Genomic DNA, 14,086 nt, shown 5'->3' with positions numbered 1-14,086 from the left:
GTAGAGAGGAGAAGTTTTCTGTGTTTGAGGGTCATACTATTCAGGGGAAATGTCTACCTTAAGAAAATGCCAACCCTGGAGCTGCACACATACCAACATTTGGGGAAGTCAGAGGAACTGCATGTGAATAAAGGAGACTTGGAATTAGTAACCAGCAGAAATACAGAAGAGTCAGGATGGAGAAATTTCTCTGAAGCTCAGCAAGGAGAAAGAACCAAGGAGGGAGGGGTCAGGAGTATCAGACGCTGTAGAGAGGTAAAGACATATCAGGAATAAAATGATGATTTTGTTGGGCAAACAAAGATGTAACTTGTGACAGTCAATAAAGTTTCAGCAGAATGTGGGATCAGAAACCAGGTTGCAGTGAACTGAGGAGTGAATCAACAAGCATAAGAACAATGGGTACAGTTCATTAAATACGTCATCTTTCAAAGAAGGTATTATTGTGCCATTTTACTTGAGGGAAGGAGACTTGCCTAAGGCCACTCAGATAGTCAGTGGCAAGGTATGCATTTTAAGGCAGATTGTCCTCCGGTTTCAAAGCTGGTACTCATTCTGCCACATCATGTTTTCTTAAAGTTTGCCAGTGAAAGGATGAGGGAGATAGTGGTGGCCTGTTAGGGAAGAAGTGTCAAGGGAATGTTCTTTCTAGGATGATAGAGACTTGAGCATGCTTTTAAGCTTATGAGAAGGAGCCAGTGGAAAGGGAAGGTTAAGTGATGAAGTTAGGTCCCTAAGGGAGTAGGGGGGACCAAGAGCACTCTTGTGCTTTGCTAACAATAAGTAATTCATATACTAGTAATTATTTATTCAATTTGCTCTTTCCTGAGATCTTCCTCTAAAAGGTAGCTACCAGGAATATCATTAACACTTAGTTTAACCATGTTCAACTATGTAAATTATGTAGAGCATAATATGTAGATTATAAAGAACAAATCTTTGCCAAGAGACAGGTGGCTGAGTCCATGCATAGAAATACCACCTTAATCAGCTGCTAGGTCTGTGAGAAGTTGCATTTTTGGCAAAGAATTGCCCCTGGAGCTGTCTAAACTTGAGCAACCTGTTTTGGAACTTCTTTTCCCCCATTCATTCATTTTGATTTGACAACCTCATGAGGGACTCCACCCAGCAGGTGTTCAGAAAACCATTAAGAGGCCAAGTTTTCACCTGTTTAGGGTATTGAAAAGTACATTGTTTTGATCTGGAGTTCTTCTGGACTGTCTGAAATGTCTTAGGCAGCCAAAAGACAGTCACAGGTTAAATTCTGGGAGGAGTACTAACAGTTGGGGTGGAGATTTTTCTTCTTTTTGTCAGTCTTTAAAAATCTGCAGCAGTTAAAAATTGTGGGCTATTTTACTTATTGGCTCCAGCTTTTGTGCTGTTTTTCCTGGGGTATTTTTCCAATTGTGGCATTTTTCAGCTTTTCACATTTCTTTGTCGTCTTTGGGACAATTACCATTCAAGTCTTGGTACTTACTCCCAGTATGTGGCTCTCTGTGTCTTTCCTCAGCGGTCATTTCTATGTGTGGATCATGAACATTTTCAGAGTTCAGGAGGACCTCGGGAAATTTTGTAGCTACACATCTGCTCACTGCTTTGAAGAGCTCCCTAAGATAGCCCACAACCAAATCACCCTATCTTCTCCAAAGACAGGGGAAATTGTGCTTATGATCCATGTGGAATCTCGGGTAAGTGTGTCCCATTGGGATATCATTCTCCTTGTATTAATGTCATCATGGAGATTCAGTCATTAGGGCACAAGGAAGTAAAAGTCCTGTGTATTTCCCCTCCGCTGACCCCCCAGGCATGTGCGTTATCATTCCATCTGAAGGCTGGGTTATTTTCTACTTCTGGGGCGAGAGTGCTGAGAGCACAGGCAATGTTCTTCAGCAGAAAGCATCCTTATCCAGCCTCTGCCCACCTCCATCTCCACAAAGATCTTGCATCTTGCTGCACAGGGAAGATTGAGGCCAACGGCTTCGAGCTGGATCGAAGTTTTCCTCTAACCCCTCTAATCCCACTCCCTTCTCTGTCCACTCTCAACTTCATCATGTCTTTCTCAGGGGGAGGGATTAGTTGTCTTTATGCAGTTCAGAGTCAAACCTTTCTCCTGCCTTCTCCACCCCCTCACGGCATTGCTGCATCAGTTATTCCCTCTCTCCTATATTTTCAAGTGACTGCGTTCTTAAAAAAATAAAAGAGCAAACAGCCCTACTTTGCACTGAGTATCTTATGTCTCTTTCCATTTATAGTTGAGCTCCTTAAAAGCATCATCTATGCACAGTGTCTCACCTCCCATTCACTCCACAATCCACTGCAACAAGGCTTCTGCCTCCACCACGGCCCTGAAATTGCTCTGAGGCAAAGACCTTCTCATTGCCAATTCCAATATCCATTTTCTGGCCTAACTTTCTTGGCTTTTCTGTGGCTTCTAACACCTCTGACCACTCTATTCTTCTTGAAACTCTGCTTCGGTGCCACCAGTTTCTCCCATCTACGTCTCTGACCGAAGTTGGGCCTTACTTGTTCTCTTCGTTCCTTGCTGCCTCTTGCATGGTGGTAGTTCTCAAGACTCTATCCCTGCCCCTTGTATTTTCCCAAGTCCATCGTCTCCCTGGATGTTGCCATCCACATCTACTGCTCTTACTATTATCCATGCACTGATGGCTCCAAAATCCATCTTCAGTTCGGACCTCTCTTCCAAGCTCCCGGTATTGTTTGAATGTTTCAAAACCACTTAAAACTCAAAGTATTCCAAGCTTATTAGCTTCTTTTCTAATTATTTACTCCTTCTCTCACTCCCCCAAGTCCTGGGAGCCATCACCAACTCCCTTCACTCATCAGCCCCACATCCTAATGCACTTAAAGCACTGGCACATTTAGTTCCTTTGTAATTTCATAGCCAACTCCTTCTCTCTGTTGCAAACTTAATGCCTCACAGATTGTTGTGAAAATTAAATGATGTATCACATATGCCTGGCATCTGATAAAAATGTTAATTAAATTCAAATCCAAGAAACCAACATTTCTAGATGCTTCTATTGCTTGGTATCCATTGGGAATTAGCATTTGTTCTTTTAAGTTATCAAAATGTGATTCATACACTACACAGAAATAGCAAATCACTAAATACAGTCTGCTGGCTTGAAAGATTTATACCATTGGGCAGCTCCTGAAATCAGAGGATTGCTCTTCCTCAAGTGACTCCTGACGTCACTTAAGTTTCCAGTGGAAATAATTGAAGTAAGGACCTGAAATGTATAAATTTTTGTTTTGTTTTGGTTTGTTTTAAGAGATACCACTGATTTAAAACTATGTCTCCTCCCTATGGAATCTCCTTTTTTCTGGGTCTTCTGTGCTGAGTAGATGAACACTGTAATGCAAGCTTCTATTCTCTCCCTCCTATAAATTTGTCCTTTCTGTGAGGAGGAGAGCTATGTAAATCCAAGTTTTATTTCATCAAGCATTCAACCATGTGAAATATGAAATAATAAACAGTTTATTCTATTTGGTATTCTCTAATATATTGTAAATGATTTGACCTATCACATATTTGTCATGCATTGAATTTTGTTGCATCGCTATTAATAGAGATGAGAGATTCGCAGAATGCATTATTTTGGATCCTGTTGACTGCAAGTAAAAGAAAACCAACTCTACTCTCTTAAGAATACAGTAAATTTATTGGCTCATGTAATTGAAATTTCAGAGGCAGAGCGGGCTTTTATTCTCTTCAATTCATTCATTCTTGTCCTCCTCCCTATGTGCTATGTGTCAGCAGCAACCAGAACCACATATTGGTGTGGAGGGTGGGGAAGGGGGACAGAGAGAAAGAGAGAGAGAGAGAGAGAGAACTTTTTCCATAACCATAGAATAAAAGTTGCAGTGATTGGACCATGCCGGAACCAATGATTGTGGTCTGGGGAATACTATGTGTGGATTGGCTTAGATCTGGCTGGCAACGAAGTGGTTTTAAACTGGGAATGAGCTACTGTACTTAGGGGATAGCAATGGAGCTGAGAATAGGGCCGACTTCCCCTGAATTAGATATGTTGCTTAATTAAATGGTGGGAACCTAAACAGAAAAGTGTCGTTTAATTAGAAGGGGGAAAGATATAGGAAGCCAACAAATGCTTATTACATGAAGCATAATTAAAAGAAAGAAAATGGAAGAAGGAATAAAAAAGAAGGCAAGGAGTTGCAGGAAGATTCCTTGGAAGAAAAGAGATGAGTATACAGTGGCAACAGAGCTGCTAGCTAGAAGGAAAAATAGAAGACAAAAGAGGAAACTTTCCATTTATTCACAATAGTTCACTCCAACTGCTAAAGAGATCCAGGCTGCTAATAGTTAATGAATGAAACTGAGAGATATGAGAAGACAATAAGTAAGTGTACAGGATGCTGAAGGAAGTATTAACATTTATGATTCCTGACAACTGTAAATAGTGAACAGGCAACGAAAGCAGACCTCCTCAGTAAATAGCTGGGGCAACATCTGGTGGTGTCATTTAAATAGCACTAAACTTTCTCTGTGCCCCAAACATTTCTTCCTCTTTGGCTTTGCTAAGATGATAAAAAAAAAATCTCTGCTTTGATCAAGGTTTGGGGTTCAGAGTAAAGGCTTTTGTGAAATAAAAATATTACATATCTCTAGTTATGCTGTGCAACTTCCTCAAGTCCTTTATCAGAAAGATGTAACTACAGAATGGCAATGAAAATGCACTTGGAGCCCAGGGGATGATGTGCAATCCTTCTTTATTTTTTCTAGGAGCCACCACTCAGTTGGTGGAGAGAACATTTTATGGGTCTCTGACAGTCTTTTTCCTTAGCCTTTTTCTTTTCTACCTGTCCCTTCTTTCCCTGTCCAAAATCCTGGACCCTTTCCATTCATTCTTTGTGTCACAGGTCAAGGAGACCCAATGGACCTTTGACTGGGAATTCTAGACCTGTGCTGTCCATTAAGTAGCCACTAGACACACATGGCTATTGAACACTTAAAATGTGACTAGTGTGACTGAATTTTAAACTTAGTTTAATTTCAATTAATTTAGATTTAGAAACTGAAACTGTTAAATAACACTAAACCCAACTTTATTGTTTTGGTAGGACTACATTTCACTTTGACTTTTGAAAATTTTCCATTGGATTGAGAGTGGCTATAAGTGTCAAATACACACTGGAGTTCAAAGACAGTATTAAAAAAAGATGTAAAGTGTCTCATTAATAATTTTTATATTGATAAATGCTGAAATAATATTTTGGATAACTAGTATAAATTACATGTATTATTAAAATTAATGTCACCTGTTTCTTTTTACTTATTTAATATGGTTACTAGAAAATTTAAAATCATGTAGATGGCTCTCATAATTCTAATGAATAGCACTGTCTAGATCCTCACATTGTTTAGGATGAAGCACCTATTGAATATAAACAAGCCATTCTCTTAGTCATAGCTCACCTTTCATAGTATGCATTCAATGCCAAGAGACTCCCCTCCCTCCAGGGTAAGAAAAACAAGGGATGGGGAACAAACCTTATCCTGAAACCATCACCGGTTCCAACACTTGGCATCACTGCAAATAACAAATTAAGCTGCCTATGATGGTAGGTAATGAAGATATAAGGCCAAGGGATTTTTGATGGTTGGATTAGGAGAGAAAGAAGAGGAAAGTGTAGACAGATAAGAGAATACTCCAAGGAGTAATGGAACACTTTCAAGAGAGTTAGCTGGGTGCTGATTTAAGAAAAAGGCCCTTGGACATGACCGTCTTGGGTTCCTGGAGGGGTGAGTATACTATAAAGGAGAAACAGGCAACTGAGCAGAAGATGGAAAAATCCTGAAAAGAAGCTTTGGGATAGATTGTAGGCAGGCATCCTTCTAGAGGCATCAGCTTAAAATACATGATATCATGATATCCCTTCTGATGCAAGATATTTTCTTCTTCCAGATTCTACTCCTCACTTCTGTGGAACAGGCTTGAAGGTCCTTCCATTGATGCTGTAGCTGCCCCAGTGGCTTCTATGGTCCTTTATGACTACTGCAATGTCCTTTTGTAGAGAGACCTGGGTGCATGGGGAACAATTTTCCTATAGTCTTCTAGAAAAGTCCAAAATATATAGAATTTCAGTGGTAATTTCTGTCATTTAAACACACTGGTATAGTGTTAGATATTTTCGTGTCCAATCCCCTCATTTTAAAGATGGGGGGAGGAGAGAGAGAGAGAAATTATGTGCTTTCCCAGGATTCGCCACTAGCCAGGATTAGCTGAAGGCACCAGAAACAGAACAGAACTGGGATTGGATCCTCAGGCTCCTGAGTCCTAGTTGATGTCTATCACTACCGTATCACTTACTTCGGTTTTCAACGATGGTGTCATGCTAATTGTAACTTTTACTTGTAGATTGAGTTCTTTGCAAAGCCCAGCGGATCCTGGGCTTCCTTGTAGGCTCTCCTCGTGTGATGACAGTCTGGTGAAGGTTAGTGTTTATTTAATCCAGGACCTTTTGAATTTTAAATATGTTCTGGTCACAAACTATTCTTTGCAGATTTTTAGGGCATAAAAATGATAGTAAAAGTTCTAAGTGAATAAGCTTGGGGGTAACAAAGTATTCTCAAAGATCATTATTTACCTCTCATTTTAGAGGTTTCCTGGCCTATCAGCCATGAGAAAAGGAAGGAATTTGATAAATACCAGCCATCTAAAAACTGAATAAATTGAAATGAATTAAAATTAACTATTATTTTTAAAATGCTAATTTTAAATGTTTCAGACTTAGCACCAAATAAATAGCTTGCCTTGGGGATTACAAATCGAGAGTAGCTTCAGCAGGCTAAAGCTATAATCCAAGCTAATAAATAAGAAAAACCACATCCATAATTTCTCAGAAATATGAAAAAATGTTACAGATGGAACTGTTTCTATCAAATATAAGGAATGCAATGTACAGTATATAGGAACTATCTACAGTGAACTCCGCTGTGATTATTTCATCCATTTTGCCATTGAAAGATAAATACACCAACTGTTTGTATTGGTAGTTCCTTTTCTTCATTACCATAAGGAAATGAAATGAATAGACTCTCTGAGGATGGATTCCGTAATGTGTGGAATTCATGCTTGCTATCTTATAAGGAGTTATTTGTATGTGAAATCTTGTGGACACGAAATTGAAAATGTGAGATTTATAAGCAAAAGAAAAAATCTTTAAATCCTCATGCCCTGCATTTCAAATATCTGGCTGATTTATAAGCCTTTCACAGCACATGCTATTAAGCAATTCAAAGTTTCTATGGCTATACATGTTTAACTAATATTAACTCCTCAACTTGCCACCCAAAGGCATTTTGCATGATAGTCTTCATTTTTTCCGTCTATATTTTTTCTCATCTAGCTTTTTTAGAAATGTTATTCCTATTTCTGTCACACTGTCGCCTTTTAGTCTGTCTTGCAAGAATGTAACATCAGCAGCCAAATGAACCTAGGAAAGAAAAAAAAAGCCTGAGTCATTCAATTAAAAAAAAAACCTCTACATTTTTCTCAATATCTTTTTTTGGCTTTCTTTGCTCCGCTTATGAAATGACAAAAAAGAGCTTGTTCAGTGGATAAAGGCCCCTTTACTGTGTGTCCTCCAGTGATAGTCTGCCCGCGTGTCAGCTCTGTGGTGTGAATCTGCAAAGAGAAGGCAGGCTAGTTCTGGCCCAAGTAGGATGACTGGGACACCCAGACGTGTCGGCCCGTGCCAAGTTTAGCTCACAGTGCAAGGACGAACGATGGATCCATCTCAAGAAGAACACAAATTCCCAACTCAAAGATGGCCTTGACCCAGTGTGCTTGGTCAAACAGAACTTCCAAGGATAAATGGATTCTGTAACGATTCCTCCCAAACTGGTTTGCCATAAATCATTCTTTTATTAGCTAAATAACATAATCACTTCTTCTAACAACATTTAGCGGTTACTTCTGGCTTTGAGAGCTTTGAAAAGAAAAAATCGATTAAATAAATTATAGATATAAAATTAAAGATTGATATTACAGACATGAATATTTGATACTCAGACCCCCTTTTCCTCTGTAAAGCATTTCCCATTTCCCAGATACCAAGGGCTTACTTCTCTATTCATTAAAATGTGTTCACATAAGCAGCGTGATATTGCTGATTCACCCTCAATAGAGTATTCGTTCAGAGTTATTTTAAGTCATTGGGATAAATAAGACAAAGAAGTGACAGAACCTTGTAAAAGCAAATAATATGTGAAAAATGCCTGGGTCTAGCAGGCAAAATTAATTTTTTGGCTCTTATCTGACTCATCCCATCTCTCACCAAGAATTCCTTAGTCAATCAGCCTGGATTTGTTAAACCATTAGTGTGCCAAATTATCTGGTTCACACAGGGTGCAAAAACCATGGCTTGAGATGCCTATTACCCAATAGAAGGGTGCAAATTGCATTTTGAAATACAGAAACTACGTTTACCCTCAACTTCTTTTTCCATAAGATTTTTTATGTCTTTGTTAAAATTTAACAGAAAATTGATTAAAATAACAAGGAGACTATGTTGAAGCAATTTGAATATTTGGGGCCACATGAGGTCTGATACCTGTCTGTCATTCAGCATGTATAATCAACCGTTATCCATGAAAGCTGGAGAGTTTTACCAAATTTTTGACTCAGTTTTGTGATTTCTCCCTTTGCCCCCAAACTTCCAGAACAATTCCCTTCCCCTTTCTTGATCTTATGGCCACCGATTGTAGGACAAGTCTAATAATAAATATGCTAACATAGAAGCATGGAGGATCTGTGTGAAAAATACATTATTGTTTTACACTTTTGGATTACCTGTTACTCTATCCTTCTCCTACTTATCACAAATTATTAACAATTACATTCATGCCTTATTACTGGGTAGGTCAATACTTGTCTAGACCTTGGTTAGTATCTGGTCCCACCATACTTAATACCTAAGCTTCTGTAAAAATGAGACTTTGTTGACTGTTACCTCTTCTTAAGATGACAGATTGTTGTCTTCTCCCTCCACTTTCCTGAAACAGCTTTTACCACGGCCCTCCCTCATCTTTTGGTCCTTAAATGTTCTGAATATTTTTCAGGTCTTGTTTTACTTAGATTGTGCCATGCTTGAACTTTTTAATCACTCCTTCTTCTTGAAATACTCTCCTCCTTTGTTTCTAGGACTCCTTTCCTACCTCTGATTATTCCTTCTTAGTATCTTTTGCAACCTTTGTGTTCCCTGTTTAACTACTCATATTTTGTTGCTTCCTAGGGCTGTATGAGTGACTCCTTTTTCTTTTTGCTCTACAGATTCTCCCTTGGCATTCTTCACCAGTTCCAATGCTTCTTCCTTCCACATCTCTCTGTGAGCCCAGACAGGTATAAACAACTGCTTGCTGGACATTCTCACTGTGTTTTGTGTTAGACACCTCAACCCCAGCATGTTCAACATTGAACTCCTCATTTTGTTTTTCCCAAGCCCGAATATACTCTTCCTGGCTTTGCTCTCTTGGTTAATAGCACAACCATCACTGCAAGTTGCTCAGAAACCTAAAAGTCATGTCTGAATCTTTTCCCTAATCTTGTCCCTTTCAGCCAATTCATAACTTTGTCTTATCTGTTCTGCCTTCTGTATGTTGTTCAAATCAGTCTTCTCCTCTCCACTCCTACTGTCAGGGAGTAGCGTTCCCTCCTGGTTTTACATGAGGTTACCACCGTCAGCTTCCTGAATGCTCTCCTTTCTTCCTTCACCCTTTGTTCCCTCTTGTATACTTTCACTTGGCTCATGGAGAAATGAAATTCCCAAAACACAAGTTTCAAAATAGTGTTCCTCTCTTTATAAACCCATATTGACTTTCTGTTGCTTTTAATATAAAAACCCAAATTCCCAAGCTTGTCATATGAATCCCTTCTTTCATCAGGCTTCTATAAAGACTATTTAAATCCCCTTTCTTGTGACAATCTACATATCAGTCATACTAAACTAATTCAAGTTCCTTGTTCCTTGAATGAAACATTCTTTTTGTGTCCTTGGACATGCTAATCCTTCCACCTGGAATATTATTAATATTTTCCCCTGCTCCCCTTACTTAAGGCCTTTACCTATCTTATTTTTCCTTCAACAGCCAGTTCAGAGTTTCTCTTGGAAGTCTTTCCTGCCTCAGGTCCTCCCATATTCCTCAGTTATACTTCTTTACATATCTGATTTTTCTATTTGACAAAAGATTCTTTAAGAGCAGCGACTGTATCTTGTTCATCTTTGCATGCTCAGTGTTTGACACCGAGCAGATCCTAATAACTGTTTTAATTAAGCCAATGGATAATTCAGGTGTAGAAGCCAGCCTCCAAAATGGCCTGCAATGATCCCCACCTCTTGATATTCATGCCCTCAGCCAGTCCCCACCCACATTGCACCGGTGTCGGCAGCACAAGCTGTCTTGCCGTGATTACAGCTACAAAGATGTCTACGTGGCCGGGACCTTCATGAAGCCTCTAGCTGACTGTCAGCAAGGCACTGAGGCTGTGTGAGTGAGCTTGGAAGTAGGTTCTCCAGCCTCAGTCAAGTTCTCAGAGGCTAAGGCTCAACCAAGAGCTTGACTGCATATATATTAAGCAGTCAAAGACTGCTTTGAAGCGATGAAAGACTCTGAGTCACAACCACCAGCTAAGCTGCTCACAGATTTCTGGTCCTCAGAAACTGTGTGAAATAATAAATGTTTGTTGTTTGAAGCCGTAATATTTTGGGGGTAATTTGTTACACAGCACCAGATAACTAATATACTCGGCAAAATGAATGATGTGCTTTACCATTTCCAGGGCACCTCTGATAATCCCACAGAGCAAGTTGCAGTAGCACAGAGAAGATCGCCCAGCAGGGAGCTCTTCCACAAACTCCACCAGAGGATTCTTGTCTAGAATTAGGGAAAATTCATTTCTGCTTGAATTGTTACAGGTCACACTGGGCGTAATTCCCAAGTACATCTTGAAAGCAACCTGGTAAAGAGGAGAACAAAATCTGATAGAACTAGAACTAGAACAAATATCTATTAGTAGAGAAACCAAACACCCTGTTAACAGGCATTGCGCGCAGTGGTTAAGCACAGAGAGTCTGTAGTCAGGGAGTCTGGGTTCACACTTAGCTTTGCAATTTATTACCCCAATGACAGGTGAAAGTCTTGAGTCCTTTTATTTTTATGGAACATCCTAAGGGACTAGTTTTCTGTGGAAACAATATGATTTGTAAAAAACAGCATTAAGGCACTATTTTCAAAAAACTTTTTTTTAAGATATATATTCTTTAGGAGGGTACGACACTAAAATGTTATTAATCATCAATATGTCAGTATGGTATTTGTCACACTGATCCTAGCAAAGGATTAAATCCTGAATTAGAAGGGACCCAGGACACATTTGCCACAATGGTAAAGTAATGGTCAGAGCAGATGAACAGATTAGACCCAAGAATGTGGTTTGGGAAGTTGAGGAAATCATATTACAGTAGTCTCCCTTTATCCAAGGTTTCAGTTACCTGCAGTCAAACATGGTCTGAAAATATTAAATGGAAAATTGCATAAATTAACAATTCGTAAGTTTTAAATTGTGCTTCTGAGTATCGTAATGACATCTCTCGCTGTCCTGCTCTGTCCTACCCAGAACATGAATCATCCCTTTGTCCATTGTATCCATGCTACCTGTCCATGAATCACTTCATAGCCCCTCCTTTACCTGATCAAAAAAACACAGTTATTTATAGGGTTTGGTACTACCCGCGGTTTCAGGTATCCACTGAGGGTCTTGTTTTCAGGTATACTTTGTGGATAACTGGGGACTAGTCTACCACAGATGACAAGTCTCTGAGAAGAAGAAAGGGGTAGTGAATAATAGAATAATAGAATAACTTCTCATAAAAGTCCGCTGTTTTCAGGGCTTAAAGAATTTTACAATGTAGGAATGGAAGAAATCTTGGACACTATTTCTTTTAAACCCCTAGTTTTGCAAATGAGTAAATTGGTGTTCAGAGAAGTAAAATGATACACCCAAGGCCATATTGTAGCTTAGTTCCTTGGCTTCTCGTCCAGGGCAATTTCTTTTTATAAAACACACGGGCCTAGACTTTGAAGTTTATTCAGGAAAATTTGTCAGTTTGATACCTTGTCACTTTTTAAGTGCCTTAATTAATTTAATTTTTAAAATCAAGAGCAGTGTAGGATAGAAATGAAAATAACTTTCTTAAATTATTTAAAATTAGAATGTCTAAGAGGTTCCTCATTCATTCATTCAACTGAGCCCTGCCTGTCTAGCACAGTGCCTGGCACATACTGGGAGTTCAATAGCCATTTGCAGAACAAATTATTGAGTGAGCATCCATTCCGTGTTTTATACCATGTTTAGACCCAGAATGCATGAATATTGAGGGAGTGTTTGCCAGGTGGACAAGGTTGGGGGCGGGGAGGTGGGGCAAAGACATTCTATGCAGTAGGCACCTGACATAGGCTTGAAATACAATGACTGGGTTCAGGGTGGGTCTATATCTAACAAATTGTGTGCAGTGGGGAGCCCCAAAGGTATGAACAGGCTAATGCAGAATTGGATTTCTGTTTTAGAGGGCTCTTCTTGTCAGCATAGAGGATGGATTTAGGGTTGTGAGTGGGAGAAGGCATGAGGTCAAATGCAAGACACTAATCAAAAGTTTGCTACACTAGCCTAGGAAAGAAATGATGAGAACCCTTCAAAACAAACCCTCCCTAAACTTTTCCATATAAAATTCAGATTCCCCAAATCCTAAAATTTGGTTCAAGTCTCTAACTCTAGCCAGTTTAAGAAGATATAAAATGAATCTCTGCCTTCTGAATCTTAAGTCATGTGGCAAGAGAAAAAAAAAATCATGAAATTCTAGGTTTGGAGATTTGATTTGGCTCCCAATCAATTATCTGAAACCCCTTTCTGCTAATGCTGGTTCCTCATGCTGGAAAATTCCTAGGCCATTATTTGTACGGGTGAGAATTTCTTTCTGATTTTCAATCCAAGCCACATGGAAAGAATGTAAAAATAGAGTCCGTGCACTCTGAATTTTCTCAATTCTCAGCATTTAGGCTGCAGTATTGTGGCCCAATATCCACCAGTAGGAGGCATTATCTGAACACTGTTGGGAAATATTCATTCCTAGGGAATGACATTGTTTCCTTATCTGGCTGAATTCGGTCTGCGAAGGAGGACTGCTGTTTCTAATAAAGGAGCTCCACCCTCAGCCACTGCCACAGCTGCTCGGTCGAAAACAAGGGCAAAGCATTGTCCCTCTTTGAGCATCTCCAACATGGATGCTTTTCGGGGCATTTTAAAATTCTTCCTTAACCAGAAAACCGCTATCGGCTACAGTTTCATGGCTCTGCTGACTGTGGGAAGTGAGCGTCTCTTTTCAGTCGTAGCTTTTAAGTGCCCCTGCAGCTCTGAGAATATGGTCTATGGGCTGGTGTTCCTCTTTGCTCCTGCCTGGGTGTTACTAATCCTGGGACTCTTTCTGAGCAACAAGTCATGGAGACTCTTCACAGGCTGCTGTGTGAATCCCAGGAAAATCTTCCCCAGAGGCCACAGCTGCCGCTTCTTCTATGTCCTCGGTCAGATCATTCTGAGCTCATTGGTGGCTCCTGTGATGTGGCTGTCTGTGGCTCTGCTCAATGGAACTTTTTATGAATGTGCCATGAGCGGGACGAAAAGTTCAAGACTCCTGGGAATGATTTGCAAGGGCAAGCCTAAAGAGTGCTGGGAAGAACTTCACAAAGTACCTTGTGGCAAAACCAGCACGCTATCCATGGACAATGAAGAATTGAAACTGTCCCTTCAGGCCCAATCTCAGGTAAGAAAGGACAAACTCACCTTTTTCTCCCAGCGTGAGCTTGAAGTATCTCTCTGCCCCCCTTTCAGCCAGGGCTGAGTCTGAGTACTGCCAGAATCTTTTGAAACTAAATGGTAATTGGAACATGATGCAGCATTACGACTATCTGAGGAAAAGCTTTTTGGAGACTGGATGGCTCAGAAAATTGCTGATTGGTTTATGTCTTTTCCATTTCCAAAGAGAA

General features: G+C 39.8%; 2 protein-coding genes across 2 annotated transcripts in view; one reads left to right on the top strand and one right to left on the bottom strand.

Moving 5' to 3' along the window:
- Positions 1-6,910: 6,910 nt before the first annotated feature.
- Positions 6,911-14,086, bottom strand: part of TRAPPC3L (trafficking protein particle complex 3-like) — a 39,685-nt gene continuing 32,509 nt past the window's right edge. Inside the window, exons 4-5 of the mRNA XM_012650137.1 lie at positions 10,818-11,003; positions 6,911-7,482 (exon numbers count right to left, since the gene is read on the bottom strand). Coding sequence (XP_012505591.1) covers positions 7,363-7,482; positions 10,818-11,003 — 306 coding nt within the window. The 3' untranslated portion in view covers positions 6,911-7,362. The remainder of the gene's footprint in view (positions 7,483-10,817; positions 11,004-14,086) is intronic.
- FAM26E (family with sequence similarity 26, member E) overlaps positions 13,167-14,086 on the top strand; it is a 4,680-nt gene continuing 3,760 nt past the window's right edge. Inside the window, exon 1 of the mRNA XM_012650136.1 lies at positions 13,167-13,863. Within this exon, the coding sequence (XP_012505590.1) occupies positions 13,180-13,863 (684 nt within the window). The 5' untranslated portion in view covers positions 13,167-13,179. The remainder of the gene's footprint in view (positions 13,864-14,086) is intronic.

Source organism: Propithecus coquereli, unplaced genomic scaffold (genome assembly GCF_000956105.1).
Source record: "Propithecus coquereli isolate 6110/MARCELLA unplaced genomic scaffold, Pcoq_1.0 Scaffold313, whole genome shotgun sequence".
Taxonomy (NCBI): domain Eukaryota; kingdom Metazoa; phylum Chordata; class Mammalia; order Primates; family Indriidae; genus Propithecus; species Propithecus coquereli.
This window is presented reverse-complemented; position numbering and strand designations above follow the sequence as displayed.